At 46.2% G+C, this 23,468-nt stretch overlaps 1 protein-coding gene across 1 annotated transcript in view; it reads right to left on the reverse strand.

The window, feature by feature from the left end:
* Positions 1-2,760: 2,760 nt before the first annotated feature.
* The window catches only part of FLT1 (fms related receptor tyrosine kinase 1), a 192,440-nt gene continuing 171,732 nt past the window's right edge, over positions 2,761-23,468 (reverse strand). The window contains exons 21-30 of the mRNA XM_050766818.1: positions 23,084-23,240; positions 22,557-22,654; positions 21,434-21,556; positions 19,411-19,522; positions 17,516-17,615; positions 12,049-12,154; positions 11,645-11,787; positions 8,586-8,670; positions 6,448-6,542; positions 2,761-3,145 (exon numbers count right to left, since the gene is read on the reverse strand). Coding sequence (XP_050622775.1) covers positions 2,944-3,145; positions 6,448-6,542; positions 8,586-8,670; positions 11,645-11,787; positions 12,049-12,154; positions 17,516-17,615; positions 19,411-19,522; positions 21,434-21,556; positions 22,557-22,654; positions 23,084-23,240 — 1,221 coding nt within the window. The 3' untranslated portion in view covers positions 2,761-2,943. The remainder of the gene's footprint in view (positions 3,146-6,447; positions 6,543-8,585; positions 8,671-11,644; positions 11,788-12,048; positions 12,155-17,515; positions 17,616-19,410; positions 19,523-21,433; positions 21,557-22,556; positions 22,655-23,083; positions 23,241-23,468) is intronic.

The raw sequence follows: 23,468 nt of genomic DNA on the forward strand, positions 1-23,468 counted from the left end.
CACAGCCATTCTCTAGGACCGATAGAAGCCTCTTTGCCTTCTCTTCAGCAGTGTTTGCTTTCTCTTTCTTGTGCTGTGTTTAGTAAAGAACACCAGTCCTCTACCCCCAGGGACACCCGTGACCCCTTTTTTACACTTACAAGCAAATCCGGGAGAAAATATGTACGTTTTTGGAAGTTAATTTTATTATATGAAGATGGTATACAAAATACATTCATCATGACTAGAAATATAGGACCAAACCATGTCTGTCTTATATCTGTAGCATATATTCTTGGTTTGTATAAAAGTAACTTTAAAATTCCAGTTTCCTTAAATAGTTATGCACAAAACACACACACACACACATACACATATAGTTACACCACTGTTGGCCAAAGATGCACTCCTCCTTTAATCAATTTAAATGAGGCTAGCGAGTATCTGTTTGATGTTTGCGTTCTTATGGGCTAGGAAACAAGGCACAGGTCCCTAAAATTAACATCTAGGCGTCACTTCTTGGACTGACAAGACACAGACTCGTATATGGTTTCAGCCCCATTCCACCCACACTGTTCCACATACATTATCTCAGAAACTCTGAAAGGAAGTGCTTGTTCTTTGTTAGTGCCATTTTTGTCATAAATGGCAAATGATTGGAATATTATCAGTTAATTCATGTTTCAATTTTCAGTGCTATTTTAATGAACAAGCACTTTGTAACTAGCTCATTATTACAAGCCTCCATTTTTCTTTCTACATTAAGACTCCAGATGGAACGACTCTTTGACTGACGGATGGACTCATGTATGCTACAAACCTGAGTTTGAAGAAGCTGAGTAACGGAATTCTAATGATTTTTCTTTTCTCTTGGAAAGGAGTATCTATTATGGTCTCTTAATGATTAAGAATTAGATTATTGAAATCAAGACATATGAATAGCTAAGGTTTTATTTGTTATCACTATTTGCTGGGCTGTTACCTGATTTGGAAAAAAAAAATAGAGAATTGACTGAGGTCTTTTTTCTGTGTTTAACCTCCTTCCAGTTACCTGATTTATAATATTGCCAGCTGTCACAGGTGCTTTTGTGTATATAAAGAAGAGGAAGAACAAAGATTTGTCCTCTCTTCTGGCTCTAGCCTGCTTTTGTTTGGATTTAGATCTTGGTGGAGAGACCTGTCCCGCTCCTCTCTTCTGGCTAGTGCGTCTTCCACAAAAGCCACTGCCAGGAGCCAGGGGGCTCGCTCGGGAATATGCTGATGGTGGTCCCGTCTCTTCGTTCAGAGAGCCTTGAAACAGGGATGTGGCACGTAAGAATGGAAGCATATATTCTTCTGTTACTTAGAGCCCAGGTTCTAGAGTTAAGTTACATGGATAAAAGGAAGCATACTCTTCTCCCCAAGCAGCAGCAATCCACTGTTGCCTGTCCAGCTTCTGACTGGCTGCAGAAGGTGCAGGCATCCTAAATACATAGACCCTAACTTGCATAAATAGCGTCCAACAGAGCCAGCTTTAGTGATCCAAGGCCCACTTGATCTTTAGACCCTAAGAGTAGGCGTCCTTTGCTACCCTGTCTCCCTATTCCCATCATGCTCAGACCCCAGGCAAGGTTCAAAGCAGTTGAAAATGGGCTTTTCTTCTAATGATGGCTCATTAACTAATATCCTGAGTCCCAACTGGAGAAATATCTTGCATAAATTACATATCACCTTTTTTCTCAAGGAGCTTAAAGTGCTTAATATACGTCAGCTAATGCTCTTCCACATCCTTCCAGATTAGTGTGAGAGAGTGGAATCCCCATGAAATGAAAAGGAAACATGACTGGTTGCCTGTGCTTTGGGTCCCAGCTGTGTTGGTGAATTGGTTTGGCTGGTTTAGAGATGGGGTTTTCCCTTGACCTAATTGACCTTTTTCCTCCATCAGCCCTAGTTTTGGTGTGGAGAAAACCCTCCTCGAGACGGCATTCTCATTCTTCTCAGCTTGCTTTCACAAGGAACTGTGCAAAACAGGATAATACCAAGAAATTAAGTGTCTGGACTGTATATTAATACTCAAAATAGAATGTGACATTTTAAGTGTTAAGGCCATCATGCCATGGATACAACCTAAGTTTTCAGTGCATCTTACCAGAGGAGCCAAAAGTATGGGCTCAGAGTTGAGTGCCACCCTCAGTGCTGTAAATCAAAACATACCACGAATGGGAATGGACATAGAACCAGTTCCATAGGTAAAGTTCTAAAATTTGCTTTAGTTCCAAAAAAGGTATTTGTCCTTTTCTTGCCTTCCAGAATTCAGAAAATGTCCCCTCATCTCTGTCCCATCTGCTCCTGGCTGGGCCCTCAAATGTAGAAGGGTGAGCTGGGAAGCCACTGAAATGGCATTGCTGAGCCCCGTCCCCCTCCCCACCCACATGGTGAGTCTCAAATTCTTTCTCATGCCTTCTCCCGGTTTCTCTTTTCTCCCTTGCTTTCTGCCTTTTTCCTTTTCCTCCTCACGTGTCTTAGGCCTGCTACAGGACTCCTGAGATGTTGCTCCAGCCAGCCAGTGATCCCTGGGGCTAACGGGCTTGTTGCCCTGGGTTTTGGGCTGCGGGGCTGGCCTAGTGGGGTCCATGATGCATTGGGTGATCAGTGCGGCTCCTGAATCAAACTAGTCCTGTGTGCCCTGAGGTGGCGGAGGTTGGAGCAGGGCAGTCATCGGGCTTAGGAAGGATTTCTCTAACACTGAGTAACATGAGGATTTAGCAGTAGTGTTCTTCACTTGTCACTATTTCTCTATCTGGAGTTACATTCTTGTTAGTCAAAAAAAAAAAAAAAAAGCACTATTAAAAAATCACAAAAAGCAGCTGGCTCCCATGGAAAGGTCAAGGTGTAAACTTACATATGCATAATACTGGCAAAAGCTAGTTTCCCCGGGGGTATAAATACACATGTGCTTCTAGAAATAAGGCTTTGTGTCACACACTAGACGGGTGGGGTGGAGTACAGGACCACCGAGTTGTAGTCTGGGGGCGGGGAGCAGCACGCGATTTTCCTTTCCAGCTCAGCGTTGTCGTAGGTGAACCTGCGCTTGCCTTCGCTGATGTGCCCACAGCTGGAATGGCAGAAACTGGGCCTGCTGGCATCAGAAAGCCCCGACTCCTTACTTTTACTGGTGACTCTCAAGCTAAAGAAAGGAAAGAAATCAAATGTTCAGAATTGGTTTTTAGAAAACAAGACACTAAAATCTACTCTTTCTGAGTGGGTCATTTGTTCATACCTGTCCTAGAGTTCATGGTTTTCGAACCCCCTCTCAACTGCTGTCAGATTTCCTCTGTTCTAAAGCTGCACACGGCCTCCCTCATAGCAGCTGGGTGTCATGGGGCAGAAAGACAGTGGCTGGGGGAGGGTGTGAGATGTCTGCTAAGATAACGCAAACCCATAATCCGGGTGGAAAGTAACTCCAAGACCTGGGTGCAGCCCTCTCCTATTCTCGGGTCAAACAGCTTCTGTGGTAGGCTGAGAAATGCCTCCTGCCCTCCAAAATATTCACATTTTTCATATTTTATCTCCCTTCTGGCCTCCAGAACTGCAAGAGAATAAATTTCTCTTGTAAGTTGCCAAGTTAGTGCCAATTTGTTACAACAGTCTCAGAAAACAATGGAGCTTCACACACACAGGTGAGTGCCCCTCTCCCTATCGTGCCTGTGTTCTAGAAGAGGAAACGCTTTTAGTTATGGTGCTACTTGTCACCAGCAAGGCTCAAGGGTGGAGAAACTTGCTTCTGGGTCCTCTACGTTATACCCAGACTAGGACAGACACCTGAGGAGGAAGGGCTGCTCTTGCCCTTTAATATTCGTTTGAATTTTTTATTTTCAAGGGATCTGGGATGAGGAAGGGAACCCGTGAAGCATGTTTTAGACTGGTCTGGACTAACATGTCCATGTTGTATATTTTCAGTCTCAGAGTAGAGGATACAATTTATGGTTTATGTTTTTCTTTAACAAATATCTAGATAAAATTAGTCACCACCCATTTTCTGAGGTGTTCCAAAGTAGGAAACAAAAGAGCAAGTATCCTACCTTCCCCTTTGATCCATTCATTCCTCACTGGTGCCTCTGATGGGCTGTAACTCAATTCTAATACCATTGTGCTCATGTGAAAAGGAAACACACATGTTTGCCTGGAAATGCCCCTGTCTTTCCCATTTACTTGTGGTCGATGAACTGTGCTAACTACATCACTTGGAGGCACTTGTTGCCATTCTTTGATTTAGATCAGGGTTCAAAACTATAACCCATATCTGCCCACCTGGCTGGTGTTTTTTTTTTAATGAGAGCTTTATGGAGATATAATTTACATACTGCATAATTCACCTATTTAAAGTGTGTAAGCCAATGGTTTTTTGTATCGACACAAGTTGTGCAAACATCACCATAATCAACTTTAGAGAGCTGCCACCACCCCCCAAAACTCATACCCATTAGCAGTCTTTGTTCCTCACACCCTCCAGCTCTAGCCCAAGGAAACTACTGGTCTACTTTCTGCCTCCAGATTTACCAGTTCTGGGCATTTCATATAAAAGGACTCATACAATATGAGATATTTTATGACTGCTTTTACTGAGCGTAATATTTTCAAGGTTCATCCAGGTTGTAACATGCATGCATACTGCATACTTTTTATTGACAATTTTATATTGTGTGGATATACCATATTTTATTCATTTAGTCATCAACTGATGGATATTTAGGTTGTTTCTACTTTTGGCGATTATGAGTAATGCTGCTATGAACATCTGTATGCAAGTTTTGCTGTGGACATCAGTTTTCATTTTTCTTGAGTATATGCCTAGGAGTTGAATTGCTGAGTCTCAGGGTAACTGTTTAACCTTTTAGGGCAACAGCTAAACTGTTTTCCAAAGTGATTGCGCCATTTAACATTTCCACCAGCAGTGTAGGAGGGTTCCAATTTCTCCATATCCTCGCCACACTGACTTCATCTAGCTATCCTCATGGGTGTGAAGTGGTATCTCATGGTAATCTCTTTCCCTTTTTTTATCCCTCTGTCACCCAGGCTAGAGTGTAGTGGTGCAATTGTGGCTCGCTGCAGCCTCAATCTCCCAAGCTCAAGTGATCCTCCCACCTCAGCCTCCCAAGTAGCTGGGACTAAAGGCACATGCCAGCACGCCCAGCTAATTTCTGAAATTTTAGTAGAGACAGGGTTTTGCCATGTTGCTCCTGGACTCAAGTGATCCACCCACCTCGGCCTCCCAAAGTGTTGAGACTACTGCATGAGCCACCACGTCCAGCCCCTCATGGTAGTCTTGATTTGTATTTCCCTAATGACTGATGATGTTGAGCATCTTTTCATGTACTCGCTGGCCATGCTCACCTGTTTCTGTAAATACAGTGTGTGGGAACAGAGCCGTGTCTTCTTGATGATGTACTGTCTACGGCTGCTTTTTATACTATAATGCAAGCTTGCCCAACTTGTGGCCCGCGGGCTGCATGCAGCCCAGGATGGCTTTGAATGCGGCCCAACACAAACTCGTAAACTTTCTTAAAACATTATGAGATTTGTTTGCAACTTTTTTAGCTTATCGGTTATCATTAGTGTCAGTGTATTTTATGTGTAACCCAAGATAATTCTTCCATTGTGGCCCAGGGAAGCCAAAAGATTGGACACCCCTGCTAATGGCAGTAGGGAACATGTGCTATCTAGCCCTTTAAAAAAATGGCTGCACACCCCGGATTCAGGTGAAAGAGGAGCAGGTTCTGCCTTTGGGTGAGACAGGGAACAGGCATTTGAACGAGGAAAGGAAGGAACATCCGACAGGCGCAGCTTTTCCCAGTTCAGCACCGTTGGGAGGTAGCGACTCGCACAGAGAAGCTGCAGCGGCATTTGGTGGTGCATAAGACTCCTGACAGTGGTGGCCACGGCGTGGAGGGAGGAGCGGGTGGACTGGTCAAGCCAGGGCTTCGTGGAGAAATTGTCAAGTGAGAAAAGGGTGCCAGGATGAAATGGGAAAGTCGTTCATCTGTAGGGGCTGAGTTCTCAGGGTGCAGGTCTTAGCCCTGGAAAACAGTACTGGGACTCCTCATGTATCAACCCTGCCGGCATAGGGAGTGACAGCGGGGGCGTCCTCTCCCACCGCCAGGAGCGTGTCTCCGTCTGCACCATGCACAGGTGGGCACATCAGGCTTCTTTCCCTGAGGCACTGTGCTTCCCACGTCTGGAATGCCTGTCTGCAAGATTTTCTGCACGTTTTCCCCAGAGCTTGGTGCTCATATATCCCATTTGATGTTCCCCTTTTTTTGCCCTCTGGGGGGAAATGCTTTTCTGCAACGCCTGAACAGGAGGGCAGAAGGGCAAGTATAGTGCAGGAGGGCAAGTAGTCCTCAAACATCCCTCATTACACCACCTGTCCCCAGCATCTCCCCTCGTACCCTCCATCGACTGATCACAGAAAAGATACCCGGTGCTTACTCAATCTTGAGCGAGGCCTTGGGTTTGCTGTCAGTCCAGGTGAAGCGCTTCAGCATGGGAGAGGCCAACAGAGTGCTGCTGTCCCCCTGGTAGTCCTGCGGGGAGAAGGAGAAAGGTGATAGTTTTGCCTGGCCCAGCGGGAGTCCATGCTGAGCCTGAGGGATGATCCTGGGATGCATCTGTTGATCCAGGCTCTGCCTCACCCTCCACAATCCCCGCCTATTGAGACAAAGCATTTTCTCTAAGTTGGTCACTACAAACTTGACCCGCTGCAAATCATGTCTGATCCCCAGTGACTTTGAGGCCCTTCCTGAACATGAAGTAAATACATTTAAGCAAAAGGGAAAATGGCAAGTAACAGGTTAACATTTTCCACAGTAAACTATGATGCAACTTATCGCATAAAGATACTAAAACTAATTTGGCAGATCGCAATTGACTATGAGTATGCCATAGTAGCGGTGGCCACCATAGACACGAATTCTAAGAAATCCTAAAGACATGGTTTGATTTTTTTTCTTAAACTTGATGGAATTCTCAGCCCCCACCCCCCACCCCTTGGTTATAGTCTCCAGCATTCAGATTTCCTTGTTGGTTTCTCTTTGGCACTGAGTTGCCTGCAGACTCTTCACTACTTTGTTAATATGGCATGTTCCAGTAAGCGGATCCCACACTTTGTTCCTGCCACCCTTTAAGACTCTTACAGGGCAGTGTCCTTAATTATGAATAAACACCTAAGCAAACAAAGAAGCTGTCATCATTCACCACTGATTTAGGGTTGGAGGGTGAAGGTTGAGAATTCTTTCACGTTTTGCTCAGTATTTTTCCCTCGGCCTTGAAAACAATGTACCAAGCAGCCAAACAATATATCCATATACTTTACTTTTATATTCTTCAGCTTATTTTTGATGCTTAAAATATTTAAAATAATCTTTCCCTTTATCTGGTGTGTCTGATAAGGTTGTGGTGTTTCTTTTTTTTTTAAGGATGACTGTGCCTGCCTCAAGGCCACACTGATTGTAGTGATCACCTTCACACTGTTGTTGGCCTTCCAGGCCCTTTATGGGACATAGTCATTGCCAGACTTCTTTTTTTTTTTAGAGACAGTCTCACTCTGTTGCCCAGCCTGGAGTGCGGTGGCATGATCTCGGCTCACTGCAACCTCCGCCTCCCAGGTTCACGCCATTCTCCTGCCTAAGCCTCCCTAGTAGCTGGGACTATAGGCACCCGCCACCACATCCAGCTAATTTTTTTGTGTTTTTAGTAGAGACTGGGTTTCACCGTGTTGGCCAGGATGGTCTCGATCTCCTGACCTCGTGATCCACCTGCCTCGGCCTCCCAAAGTGCTGGGATTACAGGCGTGAGCCAGCGCGCCCGGCCTCACCAGCACTTCTTAAACGTTAATGTGTCCAGGAATCCCCTAGGGATCTTGCCAAGGCGCACCTGACTCAGTGGGTGTGGGTGGGTGCTGACAGTTGGCATTTCTAGCCGGCTCCTAGGTTGTAGGAACCTGCCTATCTGGAGATCACACTTTGAGTCCCAGAGGCTGCAACATTAGAACTGCAGTATCGCTCCTGCCCATCCTCCTCTCCTCCCCTTAGCCCCTCAACCCCACATCACTGGGCTTTAGGTGAGGCCTCTTGTTTGCCAGGCTATACTGGTTGGCTTCTCTCAGTGTGGCTGGGTAGGAACACGGCCGTTCAACCTGCAGAGCCTCAGGAGAAAGGAGCCTAAGGCTTGGGTGGACCCCTCCCCGCCTCAAGGCTGCTTGCAGGAGGCTCTCCGTTACATCACAAAGGCCACCACCCACACAGCTGGGAGTTCCTCTGTTACTCTGAAAGCAAAGCTGCATCGCTGACAGCTAAGCAGCTTAGAAATACACAAAGGAGTTTCCTAAGGGTCTAAATTCCTACCACGCAGGGACTTGGGTCCTGGAGTGAGTTCATGGAACTCTGCTTTCAAATTAGCTCTGCACAGCTAGGTCTAGTTGTCAGTCCTCCCAACACTGTCATTTCAGCCACTCCTGAATCCAGACGCTCGCTGACCAAGAGCTACCACACTACTGGCATTGGTGTCTGGAAGGGATCTGAAGAAGGGGTCTGCCAGCGTGCACTGGGTACCTTAACTTCATGACTTACATCAAACATGGAGGTGGCATTTGGTAAAAGTTCTTCAAAGGTTTTGATTCTTTCCAGGCTCATGAACTTGAAAGCATTTACATATCTAATGAAGAAACAGAAAGAATTATCAAGACAGGAAAAGGCATTCAGCTGTAATGAGTCAGGAGACCACAGGCATCCTATCCTAGCTAAGAGGAACCAACACACCAACAGGAATCACCTAACTCCTGAGGCCCCAATCTCCCCGCTGTGACCCCTGGGAATCTTGGCGGCACTGCCACTGCCTCCCATGGTTGTCAATTCACATTCTGTCGTGTTGAGGAAACTCCCAGAGGGACCTGCTCGGGTCCGTTGTGAAATCAGAGAATGTCAGGCCTAGGAGAGCCTGGAGGCATCATCTGGTCTGAGTGCCCAATGGCGCAGGAGAGAAATGATGTGCAGGGAAGTGATAGGACTTTAGCAGGTACTCCGAAAAGGATGTGAGGCGGCAGAATGACCTGGCATGGCTACATGGCTAAATATTATTTAATGGCATAATCGAGTGCTAGCGCCAGGCTTGTATATGTTTTCTGTGATTACAGATTGGGAGAATTGGGTAGGGTTGTATGATGTCTCTGTAACTACCTACTGACTTTTGTTGATGATTATTAGGAAGGACTATTGGAGACATCCACTCTGTGGTTACTCACAAGGCAAGTTCACCTACTGACTGAATTTCTCAGTCCCATACTCTGTCACTCTCTGCCAGTCCCAGTGTCATGGGCAAGCTCCCTACTGGCCTAAGGCTAAGCCCCCTTAGAAGGGTCCACATATAACTGACATGCCACCCACCCCTCCCCTCCCTCTCTCTAACGCAGCCAGACCTTGCCAAATTATTTAATCTGGGCCGGGCGCGGTGGCTCACGCCTGTAATCCCAGCACTTTGGGAGGCCGAGGCGGGCGGATCACAAGGTCAGGAGATCGAGACCACGGTGAAACCCCGTCTCTACTAAAAATACAAAAAATTAGCTGGGCGCGGTTGTGGGCGCCTGTAGTCCCAGCTACTCGGGAGGCTGAGGCAGGAGAATGGCGTGAACCCGGGAGGCGGAGCTTGCAGTGAGCCGAGATCGTGCCACTGCACTCCAGCCTGGGCGACAGAGCGAGACTCCGTCTCAAAAAAAAAAAAAAAAAAAAAAAAAAAAAATTATTTAATCTGAACTAGTTTTCCCAACTTCACAAAATGATGACTCATCTGCTTCAGCCTCTTGGGCTGGTTGTGAGGCCTGAACAGTGAGGCTGACCTGTAATCCATCACCACAAGTCTGGATGTGGCACTGGGTTTCTTTGAGTCCTGTCACAGGTGGGTAGCAGTATTTTCTTTTTTCTTTTCTTTTTTTTTGGAGACAGAGTCTTGCTCTGTCACCTAGGCTAGAGTGCAGTGGCACGATCTCAACTCACTGAATCCTCCGCCGCCCTGGTTCAAGTGATTCTCCTACCTCAGCCTCCCGAGTAGCTGGGACTACAGGTGCATGCCACTGCCCCCAGCTAATTTTTGTATTTTTAGTAGAGACGGGGTTTCACCATGTTGGCCAGGCTGGTCTTGAACTCCTGACCTCAGGTGATCCACCGTTTCGGCCTCCCAAAGTGCTGGGGGGATTCCAGGCGTGAGCCACTGCGCCCGGCTGTGAGCAGTATTTTCTGACTGCTGCAGCTCCTTCCCGTATCTTCCCTGGTGGCTGAACTGAGGTCAGAGCCAGAGAGCTGTGCCTATTGCAAAGAGAGATGCTAGAGGCCCATAGCACGGTCTGGAAGCCCTAAAAGGAGTCCTGACTGCATTGGGTACAGGGAGGGAGGGTCAGAACTCCTGGGTTAGAAAACTATTCTGCCACTTTCTAGCTACACAGTTTCGGCAAGCCTTCCTCCTGGGAGCCTTAAGGTCTCCATTTATGTAACAGGAATGATACGTTCTTCCCAAGACTGCTCTGAGCGTAAAAGGAGTTGATAGATGGAAAAAGCCTAGCACCGTGCCAGACCCAGCACGTGTCTGTGTAACCATCAGCCCTGCCCAGGTTTCATGCATGCGTAACTATCAGTCCTGAAGTCAGGCCCCGGGGCCAGCAGTGGCCACAGTACATATCTGTTCCCTTGCCTTGCCCCTTCTCCAGTTCCCTCTGCAGTAATACGGGATAGATTCATTTGTTAGGTCAAAACAAAGCAAAACAAATGAAAACACAGCTCGCTTTGTTTGTTTAGTTTTATCTAAGGTTTCACCAAAAAATTCAATGTCATGGGGAAAAGAAAAGATGGGGTAAGGTTCTAGAATAAGATAGACAAGAAACTTAAGAAAATGTAATCTGTTATTCTTAATTGGATCCTGCTTTTTAAAAAAAGATGTAAAGACAGGTGAAATTATGGAAATTTGACTATTAGATGGCATTAAGGAATTTATTTGGTGTGATAATTTTGGTGTGGTTTACACAGGAGTATGTCCTTCTTTGAGTGCAGTCACGCAATCATAGCTCACTGCAGCCTCCATCTCCCAGGCTCAAGTGATCCTCCAACCCAAGCCTCCTGAGTAGCTGGGACTACAGGTGCACACCACCACACCCGGCTAATTTTTTTATTTTTAGTAAGACAAGGTCTCTCTATGTTGCTGAGACAGATTTTGAACTCCTAGGCTCGAGTGATCCTCCCACCTCAGTCTCCCAAAGTGCTGCAATTACAGGCACAAGCCACTGTGCCCAGCAATAATAGCCTTCTTCCAAAATGTATACCAAAGTATTTAGGAGTAAAGTGCTATTATGACTTAAGCCTCCTTTTAAATGATTCAGCAAAAAGAAAAATCCAGAACAAACACAATCATAGAGAGTATAATAGACAAAATAGGGCAAAATGTTAACCACAGTTGAATTTAGGGGATGGGCATATGGGTGATGATCACTACACAATCTTTCTTTCTTCCTTTTTCCTTCCTTCCTTCCTTCCTTCCTTCCTTCCCACCTTCCTTCCTTCCTTCTTTCCCTCCTTCCTTCTTTCTTTTTCCTTCTTTTTTTTTGTTGGAAAATTCTGTGATATAAAGTTTGAGAAAGAAATCTTACCTGACATCATCAGAGCTTTCTGAATTAAACTTCGGAGCCGAAATACCTTCCTTGAAGAAGTCCTCAGAGAAGGCAGGAGTTGAGTATGTAAACCCACTATTTCCTGTCAGTATGGCATTGATTGGGATGTAGTCTTTACCATCCTAAAATACCGAAGATAGAGCTGTCATTGCATCAATTCTGACTTCAACAATTTCTACGAACCATTATGTCAACTTTGATTTGTCATTCGCACAATCTTGGTTGTGTTTTGAGAAGACAATTCTGTACACACACACATACACACACACACTTTTTTAAAACTTCTCATCTCAGCTATTCTATTAATAGCGCTTAAAAAAACAAATAAAATGCCCCCCGATGTACACTCAAAGGCATTTAGATGTAGATAAATTTTGTTTTACCTGTTGTACATTTGCTTGAAGCAAATCACCCAGTTTTTCCACAAGTTCTGCAAATCTTGGCCTTTCTTTTGGGTCTCTGTGCCAGCAGTCCAGCATGATCTGATAGCTGGTGGGGAAAACAGCAACAGAAGTAGCTGGAGAGCAGTGATCATCCTATGCATTGCCTTGCGTACTGCAAAGGGGGGGCTGTCATCCGCATAAAGACCAAGCTTTCTGTATACTATGTGACCCTGTTTCATTTTTAGGTTTGGGTTTATAGCACCAGCACTTAAAAGGCTGTCTGGGCCAGGTCCTGCTGTCAGTGGAAAACACGTCTACCAAGACAGACTAACCAACCCTCCAGAGCTCATGGATACCCAGGTTCTTTGTTGTGCCTGTGGCCTCTGCAGGTGGAAAGTCTGAGTTCTGTGACTGAAACACAGCTATTCAGAAAGGAAACCCCACTGCTCACTGCAGTTCAGTGTGAAGTGGAGTACTCCTCCCTGCACTTTCAGAAGCAGGACAATGTCCTTTAAGTTTAAAAAAAAAAAAAAAAAAGGTCATACAGCCATAAATATCAATGGCCGAATAGTTTGTAGTACTTATTTCATTCTTGGGTTGTAACAAAGGTTGGTTTAGCTGGCTTCTTAAAAAGCATGTGGCATTTGCAAGTCCTCACATTTCCCTTGATGGACTAAGCAGTGGAGACCAGTGGGGAAGGTCCTGTGTACATGACTGTGTCACTTCCAGAAGCTGAAGCCCAGTGTGGAGTTTCTGGGGCTGTGAGCAAAGTTCCTGTGTGTAGCTGATCATTCTCCCCCAGCACTGCAGAGCCACTGTTACAAACTGGCCTCCCACCACTCAAGGCACACAGTACAGCCTGGGTACCTGGATATGAAACATTTGTCCTAATAGCACAGAGGTCAAATCTTGTCCTGGGATTCCAATGTCAACAGATTCCTCTGCAATTCTTCTCTTACATTTTATTATTATTATTATTTGATGCAGAGTCTCGCTCTGTCGACCAGGCTTGAGTGCAGTGGCATGATCTCAGCTTACTGCAACCTCCGCCTCCCAGGTTCAAGTGATCCTCCTGCTTTAGCCTCCTGAGTAGCTGGGATCACAGGCGCCCACCACCACGCCTGGTTTAATTTTTGTGTTTTTAGTAGAGATGGGGTTTTATCATGTTTGCCAGGCTGGTCTCAAACTCCTGGCCTCAACTATTCACCAGCCTCGGCCTCCCAAAGTTCTGGGATTACAGGCATGAGCCACCGCGCCCAGCCTCTTCTTTACATTTTAGATGTAACGGCATCAGGCTCCTCTCTTGGGCATGTCTGCATGGACTCGAGGTCTGCACCTACCGCCCTCTCTGAAAAGCACAGGCCAGAGGTCCATACACGCACTGCATTAAGAACTGATTCTCCTTGAACCTTGTGCTCTTCAAGGGATGTTTATTATACGTTACCTCTTCTCTCAGAAGATGGTCTGGATGAAAAAAGGACTCTGAGTCACACTCAAATCTGAATGGGCCCCGAATTTGATTCCTACCCATCAGGCTGTAAGCACTGTGTGGGCAGGGCCTCATTCCACACCTCTCGCCTACCCCAGAGCAATAAATATCTGCTAAAAGAAGTCAGATTCGTCTCCGGGAAGAGATGACTCTGCTCCTTCTGTGAATTCTTCAGCTGTACTGCAGACAGTACAGCTGTGCTTGCGCTGGGAGAAACCCCAGTTCATATCCTCCCTCGGACACTTCTTAGAGGTATGCCTTTAGGGGGCGCCAATGGCTCTAGATATCTCTTAAGTATATTCCTATTTTGTTTCAAAGTATATGAGGTGGCTGCCAAACTCAGTAAGACTACAGGAAGGTAAGAAAAAGAAAAAAATAAAAAAGAATCCAGGTGTGGTGGCTAACATCTATAATCCCAATGCTTTGGGAGGCCATGGTGGGACAATTGTTTGAAGTCAGGAGTTCAAGATCATCCTGGACAACATAGCGAGACTTTATCTCCACAAAAAATAGAAGAGTTAGTCAAGCATGGTGATGCACGCCTGTAGTCCCTGTAGTACAGGAGGCTGAGGCGGGAGGATCACTTGAGCCTGTGAGGTTGAGGCTGGGCTCCAAAGAGAGGCCTTCAGGTAGAGGCTGTGGGCTCATCGCCTCCCGCACCATCGTCTCCCCACAGGATCAAGCTGCTGTCTGGGAGAGGCACCATCCTGAGCAGGACACTCCCTGATTTCCCTGCTGACACTTGTAAACGGAACCATCTATAACCACTTGCTGTTTTTTACTTTTGACTCTTGGATTCCGATTTTTAGTTTCCACTCTTCTTGCCTAAAATCCAATGTGAATCATCTCAGCAAACACCAAAGGAAAAGAAAAAACAAAATCAAAAAATTCATTGCTTATTCCCTTATTGAAGGACATCTGATTCAACAGTATCTGGGCAAGGAACCAACAACTCAATGTTACAAGATTTTGTGCCACTAAGTAAATAGGTTTAGTAAAGTGAAGAGACATTAGTTTGCATCCAAGCTGGGGACGAGGGGCCTCCAGGAAGTTTTCTTTCCAAGCTATCACCCAAGTTCCCAAATACACACCGCTTTACGCCAAGTTCAGATCACAGAATCCCAGTTCTGAGAAGCTGCACTTGGTCCTCACCCAGCCCTTCCTACTGTTAGAACAAACAAGAAGGATATTACTCCATCAGCTTTCACATGCTTGAGAAAATGTCTGAAGGTTTGAAGTCTGGCCTTCTGAAGAAGTATTTCACCAGAGCTTCTTACTTTTTAAAATGTCTAAAATCTCTCCCTCTTCAGAATTAAGGAACCATACCACTCTCTCTAGGTCGCTCGAGGCAAGGGAGCTACCTGAGTGAGGTTTATGTAAAGACTTGAAGGTTTGAGCAAGTCCAAGGCAATTTTTGGTCCAAAGCTGATGTGACTTTGTACCTCTGAGTTATTTCCGACCGCAGCCTGGGTATGAACGGGAAGCGCACTCTGCAGGGGTGTGGGATGGTGCTGTGGTCTCTGGACTCAGGCTGAATTCGCTTAAGTTATTACCAGTGCAGCCTTGAGCAAATCACTTACATGTGCGGTGCCTGTTTTCTCATCTGTGAAATGGAAATCATGGTAGTCCTGCTTTATAGGACTGTTATGAGCATTAAATAAATTAATGCTTAAAATAGTGGCACTTATAAGAACCAAATAACTATTTAATCAGTATTATTCAATACTGTTATAATAAAAACTAGTTTCAGGCCAGGCATGGAGGCTCACTCCTGTAATCCCAACACTTTGGGAGGCCAAGGCCAGTGGATCACTTGAGCTCAGGAGTTTGAGACCAGCCTGGCCAACATGGAGAAACCCCATCTCTACAAAAAAATACAAAAATTAGCCAGGCATGGTGGCACATGCCTATAGTCCCAGCAACTCAGGAGGCTGAGGAAGAAGCATGACTTGAACTCAGGAGGTGGAGGTTGCAGTGAGCTGCGATCACGTCACTGCACTCCAGCCTGGACAGCAGAGCGAGACACTATCTCAAAAAAACAAACAAACAAAAAAACCCAACTAAACTAATTTCATACTATTTAGAATTTATACGGAAGTAAAAATAAAAATTAATTTCATACTGTTTTGCATTTATTTTGATGTAAAAATCTTGTTATTTAATAATAACAATTATTAGTAGTAATTGAGAGCCTACTCTTGAGATTTTCAGACTATGTGAAGATTGGAAGGACATATTTAATTCAAAGCATGAGTGGCCATATCAGAGAAGCATTTCTTCTGAGGACTGTGGGGTCTGTTCCTAATTCAACAGCCCCTGTGGTCTAGGGACATCAGTCCGGAGGCTTGGGTTCTAAATGTCTCCTCTGCTTCTCAGCTGACAGACAGCACATTGCTTCAGGTCTTGGCATCTCTGTTTCATTACTTGCTAAATTCAGATTATAATAGCTGCCCTGACCACCCCTCAAGGTCTCTGGGAACTTCAAATGAGACTCTATGTGGGAAAACATTAGAAAATCATAAAGTTAATCATCCAGCTCTATCCCCAGCTCTCAGAAACAGGCCTTGCCTCAGCTCCCTGTACTTTTCTGATGAGGACACCATGCACCAGTGACAAGAACAGGTCCCCTCCCGCTTCCCTATGCTTGGGCAGAGCTACCCAGCCCTGCTGTTGGGCCTGAGTCTTCCGTCCACCTCTCCAGTTCCCCATTCTGGGCCTGACCTACCCTTACCCCGAGATGATGAAGGAAAGAGACAGCGACTTTGCCCTTTGGCTAAGCCCACACTTCCTGCATTCCCTGACTCCTTCTCAAAGGCCAGCCAGTGCTTCTGACAGGACCCCATTGTGTGGGTGGAATGGGAGGGCCCCTGCCAGTTCAGGAAAGGTGGTGCCGCCTCAGGGAGGCCCAAGTCCTTGTCAGCAGCTCCACAAAAGTGCAAGTGTCATCACATTCCTGCTCAGGCCTCAAAGTGCAAAACATCCACAAATCCCCAGGAAAAAAAGAGTGTCCAAGAGAGGCAAGCAAGTGCAATTTGCACAGTGGAGAAAGCCTCACAGAGACACCCCGAAAAGCCATGTGACCAGGCAGCTCCAGACAGTTGCTGGGCCTATTCCTAAAGGATTCTTTTTTTTTTGAGACACAGTCTTACTCTGTCGTCACCCAGGCTGGAGTGCAGTGGCGTGATCTTGGCTCACTGCAATCTCTGCTTCCTGGGCTTAAGTGATTCTCATGCCTCAGCCTCGCAAGTAGTTGCCACCAGGCCCGGCTAACTTTTGTAGTTTTAGTAGAGACGGGGTTTCACCATGTTGGCCAGGCTAGTCTTGACCTCCTGACCTCAAGTGATCCGCCCGCCTCTGCCTCCCAAAGTGCTGGGATTACAGATGTGAGCCACCACGCCCGGCCCCTATTCCTCCTAAAGGATTCTAAGGAACTTGTATTGCCCACAAAGCCTTCTGTGAAGCATAATCATGATGTCAGGAAGTTCCCCTTTTCCTCTCCAAGACCTCTTCTGCAGACCACATCAACCCCTTCATGGGCATTCCGTGCAGATATAGGAATGGTCACAAGATCAAGGTCTGGCTCTCCATCCCTAGGGCTGCTAGGCCTGTTTGGCTCCCACTCTGTGAGTGAGGCCAAGGTCTTGCATTCAGTTCCTGGGTGACCTGTTTGTTTTGCCTGGATTCATACCTAGAAACTAAATTTCTAACTTCAGTTCCCAGCTAGAGCCCTTGAAAAGTCACGTCAGTGGTCAGGAGAGGAAATAGGCAGGGATGGGTCAAGGGCCATGTGCCCCACTGTAAGAAAATGCTCCCAAAATATCTGGGCCTGACGGGCTGAGGGGAGCATCTCTAAAGGAAAGAAGAACCTTGGCATCTTCCAAGACTGGGACTCTAAGAATCCACGAAACATCCCCTCTCAGGGATGCCCTGGTGAAAAGCGAGCTGTCAGATGGGGAGCGGAGGGCACCAAGGGCTCACATTTCAGGAGTAGAGTACTCAGGAGCTCTCATCCTCATGCCTTCCCTCAGGCGACTGCAAAAGTCCTCATCCATTTGTACTCCTGGGTATGGAGACCCGCCTGTGGGAGACAATGTGGAAAACACAGGGCCTATTATGGCTTCAGGGTACAAAAGACCAAGAGGGGACAATTCAGTGTTTCTTTCCTCCCTTTAAAGTGATGTTTTAGTAATAAATTCCCAGTGATTACAACAGATCTCAATGGACAGTACAACACACAGAGAAGCTCAGCGAGTCCTTGCTAAGGACACCCGCTTGGTTGGGTGGTCACATCGTGTGGGGCTGGTGCCCACAGGCCATTCCTATGGCTACTCCTGCCTGTGTGGTCAGAGGAAGAGGTGTCGTCTGAAGGGTCCTGGTCTTCTCCCCACAAGTAACTCTAAAGAAGTCCCATCATTAGAGACTCATCCTTTGGGTTAGCGAGTTTTCTTTTTTTTTTAAGAGATGGGTCTCCCTCTGTCACCAGGCTGGAGTGTGGTGGCATGATCTTAGCTCACTGCAGCTTCGAACTCCTGGGCTCAAGCAAGTCTCCTGCCTCAGCCTCCAGGGCAGCTGGGACTCCAGGTCCTCACCATCACGGCACTTGGCTTAGGCTTCTTTTTAAAACACCGATAGATTTGGGATAGGCTACATGGGAATCATTCACACTTGAGTGGGAATGACTTTAATTCACTCTCTTGCAAACTTCCTACAGTACCAGGGCTCTAGGAGCTGTGACAGGCCTGAGGGAAGGGGGGCTTTGGGCTCCAGGGCTGGGCTGAATGGAGTGGAGTGGGGTGGGGGCTGCCCGTGGTCAGGAGTCTGCAGACCTAAGAGCGCCAGAGACCTAAGAGGCCTAGGCTTTGCCTTCTGCCGGTTTTACTGCCCAGGATTCCCCTACAACCTTTCCTTTTAGGGGGATTCTTGCCAGGGCTGGGGGTGGCAAGGCCTTCTAATGCACTCTTGTTCTAGCCCTTGAGCCTCATCTACCTCAGCATTTGTTTGTCTGCACTTTCTAGTGATTACTACTGGTAGGAAGCAGCTGGGAGACGTGCAGTGCTGGCACTGTGTCATTGTGGGGCCACTGCAGCCGCCAAGCTGCTTTCAAAGACTGGAAGCAACAGGTGCCTGTCATCGAAAGCAGGGGAATGATTTTCACACATTACAGGAAACCAGGGATGTTACTGGGTGACTTTTATTTGCTGTGAAAGGCAAATTTTTGGCAAAGCCCAGAAGACTCTTGGCTAGAACTTGAGTTTTGGAGGCCTCAGATCATCACTGTGTGTCTGCAAGCAGATGTGGGCTCTGCACGCATGTGTGTGCTTTGAACAGGGCTTCTAGCCGCCCATAGTGGATGTTTTTGCAAGCAGAATAAATATAACCAGTGTTCTTTACTGCTCATCCTGTATAATCCGGTGTCCAGAGCCGTATCATGTGTTAATATCAGAGGCAATGGAAAGGTCTCCTGTTTCTAACAGCACTTTCCTCACTGGGTTAGCTGGGCTTATTATGGCCTTTCCTAGGAAGAAATTTTGAGGTGGTGGGAGATGCGGGGAGGGAACGGGTAAGGGCGTTAGAGGTGTGCGTGTTGAGGAATTGGAAAAGGACAGAATCGGAAAAAGTACAGAAAAAGATAAACCCGACTTCAGACTTTATACCCATCTGACCTTGCTCATGATCGTATAAAGCCCTTTTACAGTAGAGGGCAGACAAGCATATGCCATTACTCATCTGAGAGTCTACATGGACCCATGGCACCCTAAGAGTTTTTGTTACAGTAGGAGCTAATCTAAAGGCTATCTAGCCAAAGGACATTCAGCAGAAGATGCAGACATTTATTTCTGGGCTGTTTGATCTCTTCCTTCTCCCAAATTTACCTAAGGAGAAGATTTCCCACAGCAATACTCCGTAAGACCACACGTCGCTCTTGGTGCTGTAGATTTTGTCAAAGATAGATTCAGGAGCCATCCATTTCAGAGGAAGTCGAGTCTGGAAGAGGGCAAAGGGGCCTTGAGCAGAAGGGCATGAAAACAAAGCACATTCAACCCAAGTGCCCATGGGGTCACCTCCCAGATAGCATATGGCCCATAAATCATTTCCTAGAGCAGTTCTGGTTTCTAACATAGAGAACACCACAGTATGCAGTGTTACACTAAAAGAGGGAGCTAGAGTGCTATACTGAGTCCAGTGAAGGCAGTACATGTTCAGTAAGCCCCTCTGATGTGTTCGGCATGTCCTTAACTGCATGGCTCTGTGAGAAATCCTCCCCCACAAAGAAAGCTTGCACTCCACAGGGACACTCAGGGCTTGGAAAAGGAAAAGTGATCTGAATTTGAAGATATCCCGAAAAATGGTGGTGATTTCTAAAAATTTTTCCCAAGAAGGAGGATTTTAAAAGCATTCCTATGCAAAAAGACAAGATTTCAAAAGTCACTGAATAGGGAGAGTGTGCAAAAGCATCAGAAAGAAGAGAAGAGGGAAAGAAGTCAGTGTTGAAAGAGAATATACAGTTGGTTTTCAAGCATGTAGACAAATCTTCCTCTTTTTCAGATAGCAGGAATCCCAGTGAGTTAGGCCTCACCACTTTAGATGATGGGGACTGATGGGAGGTATGGGATAAAGGAGAGACAAGGAGAAAGGAAGTGGGAGGGGCAGGGAGGCTGACTCAGATACAGATGAACAGAAAGGAGGGGTGGACTAACATGAAGGTTGATGCCATCTCTCCAGACCAGGGCCCCAAGGAAAGTTTGTTTTCCTTTATTTTCTTTTATTTTTACAAAGGGTCAATGCGAAGTCATATGTTTTGCTTCTATACAAACAGATTGTGGTGCAGTGGCTCTCAAAGTATGGTCCTAGGACCTGCTATGTCAGCACCTTCTAGAACAAGCATGTCCAATTCCTGGCCCGCAGGCCACATGTGGCCTGGGACAGCTTTGAATGCAGCCTGACACAAATTCATAAACTTTCTTAAAACATTATGAGATGTGTTGCAATTTTTTTTTTTTTTTTTTTTTAGCCCATCAGCTATTGTTAGTGTATTTTATGTGTGGCCCAAGATAATTCTTCTTCCAATGTGGCCCAGGAAAGCCAAAGGATTGGACACCCTTGGTGTAGTAACTGGTTAGAAACGCAAATTCTCAGGCTCCACCCAAGACTCACTGACTCAGAAACTCTGGGGGGTGGAAGGCTTGTTAGGCCAGCACACCGTAGCATAACACGCCTTCTAGGCGATATGTATGTTCAATTAAGTTGAGAACCACTACTGTAACTCAGTGGTGCCCAGACACAAGCTTAACCCTCAGGGTATATAGGCTGGAGAAGGGAGGACATGGGACGTCACCTACAAAAGTGAAAAATAACACTATGTCTGAAAACAAGCAGGGAAGAGAAGCCAGTGCGAGCCAGCAGAGAGATGCTAGGCATGGAAGGCCATGGGAAGTAAACAGTCTCCTTCATAGTCAGCTACTGCTGACAGTCTTCCCCGCCCTTTCCTGAGACAGATACACCTGCTGAATCAATCACCCGGGTTTATTTGAGGGAAAGAGTCCAGGCTGTTCTTTTCAGTGGTACAAGGAATTTCCCCAGGATTCAAAGGAAGGTAATGCTAAGGTCTCACCCAGGCCCCACCAAACACTTCTCAGGTTAGCAAGTCTCACGAAGCACTGCCCAAAGGACAGGTGGCAGGCCAGGCATTAGGGGAGAGCAGAACCAGGAGACAGTGGCCTTTCTGAGCCTTACACAAGGGCTCTCTGGGATGCCGCTCCTCTGGACTGCTTGTCTTCACAGAAAGCCAATGATGGTTTTCAGGGACTACAGCTGAGGAAGTGTAAATATTTACCAAGTCTGTTGTTTAAAAGTAATAGGACATAAATGAGTCAAATAAGCATCAAACTGACTTACATCTCCTTTTCTCACATAATCGGGGTTCTTATAAATATCCCGGGCGAGGCCAAAATCACAAATCTTCACCACATTGTTCTCAGATAAAAGAATGTTTCTCGCTGCCAGGTCCCGATGAATGCACTATAATAAAACAGCTGCATAATCAATGCATTTTCTTAACCTAACCAACTAATTTCCTACACCTCTGCATCATTAATCTTAATTTGGTAATCCATTTCCCATGCTGTGAAGGGAGCACCTCTCAGTGCACACTGCTACCATAGACATGAAGAGCCTCTCTACAAATACAGGTCCCCAAGCCCCAAAGTCAAGACATGTTCTGAATCTCCTGGGCTACTATTTGATCAGTGAAGCTGGTTATCTCAGATTTACCAGTGGGCAAACTTGCCCCACAGCCTTTTATCCTGAGCTGCCAAGATGAGATCTTTCTTCAGCTGCAGTTTTGTGGGAGGGCCCCACATGGCTATATTAACAGTTGCTCTCCTATGAAGTCATGTATTGCGATTTGGGCCAGATTTGAAAATACGCCAGAGGGCACTGTGGAGAGCAGATACCAGATTCGTCTAGTCTGACACCTGTGAGTTTTCCCCAGAATTAAGTTCTATCCACCGGTATCCACGACTCCTCATTCTCAAAACTCCTCATATCAGGGCAAATTAAGGTACTTGCAGTGGTGTTTGTTCTACATTTAAGAACACAGGTAAGCCGGGCACGGTGGCTCAAGCCTGTAATCCCAGCACTTTGGGAGGCTGAGACGGGCGGATCACAAGGTCAGGAGATCGAGACCATCCTGGCTAACACGGTGAAACCCCGTCTCTACTAAAAAATACAAAAAAAAAAAAAAACTAGCCGGGCGAGGTGGCGGGCGCCTGTGGTCCCAGCTACTCCGGAGGCTGAGGCAGGAGAATGGCGTAAACCCGGGAGGCGGAGCTTGCAGTGAGCTGAGATCCGGCCACTGCACTCCAGCCTGGGCGACAGAGCCAGACTCAGTCTCAAAAAAAAAAAAAAAAAAAAAAAATAAGAACACAGGTATCAGCAAATACTAGGAAAAATGAATTTATAGCAAAGGTGTGCGTCCAACCCTGGCAAAGAAGGAAAAACAGTGAACAGCAAGACTGACCTTTCTGGAAGACAGGAACTCCATGCCTCTGGCCACTTGAAAACTGTAAGAAATCAGATCTTCCATAGTGATGGGCTCCTTGTAGAAACCATCAGAATCTGGAAAGCATTAGAACCGTAACTGTGTAATGGCTCTTGTTATCCCATCAAATCCCAGTTTATTGGAACAATGTTAGCAAAACATAAAACAAACCAACAAGTAGACCAGAGTTCATTTTTAAGAGTATTTGAGTTTCAACATGAACACCAGAGATTTTTTCCAGGCCTCCAGCCCATTTTATCCAAGCATGGGGGCAGGGGGATGATCCATTAGGATGAAAATGCCTGAGGGGAGAAAACGGTACAGTTCCCTGTCAAAATTAGTAACTCTGTAAATAATCTTAATTCAAATCTTATCTCCTCAGGACATTACCATTCGAGTCTCCCACGGATGTTTATTAGAGTGATAAATAAGAAAAAAATTTCAGAGATGCACAGTATGTTGTAAAAATATCTCAGCGCGTAGGACAGGAAGGAATTAATACCTACCCTCCTCTTCCTCAACATCACTCAGACTTTTATCTTCCTGAAACCCGGAGCTCGCAAAGCTCTCGCTGCTGGTGACACTATCTAGTCTTGGTTTCTTGCCTTGTTCCAGGCCTGGCTCCATTTTTTCTTTCTTAGGCTCCATGTGTAATGCTGCATCCTTTGAAGAGACCAAAAAGGACCCAGGTAAAAAGGAGCTCCAGCACAGCAGTGGGAAACCAGTCCCTCAACTGGCAATTGCCTGATGAGAAATGAGAGCATTTCACTTCTCATAATGGATCGTGAACTAGCGCAGAGGCCCTACAGTGTCCAGGAGCCTGACTACCTCTGGGGTTGCAGAGTCTGTTGTGCTCTTGCCTGGGCTTCTAGACAGCATCTTAGATCAGAT

The sequence above is a fragment of the Macaca thibetana genome, chromosome 17 (genome assembly GCF_024542745.1).
Source record: "Macaca thibetana thibetana isolate TM-01 chromosome 17, ASM2454274v1, whole genome shotgun sequence".
NCBI classification, from domain to species: domain Eukaryota; kingdom Metazoa; phylum Chordata; class Mammalia; order Primates; family Cercopithecidae; genus Macaca; species Macaca thibetana.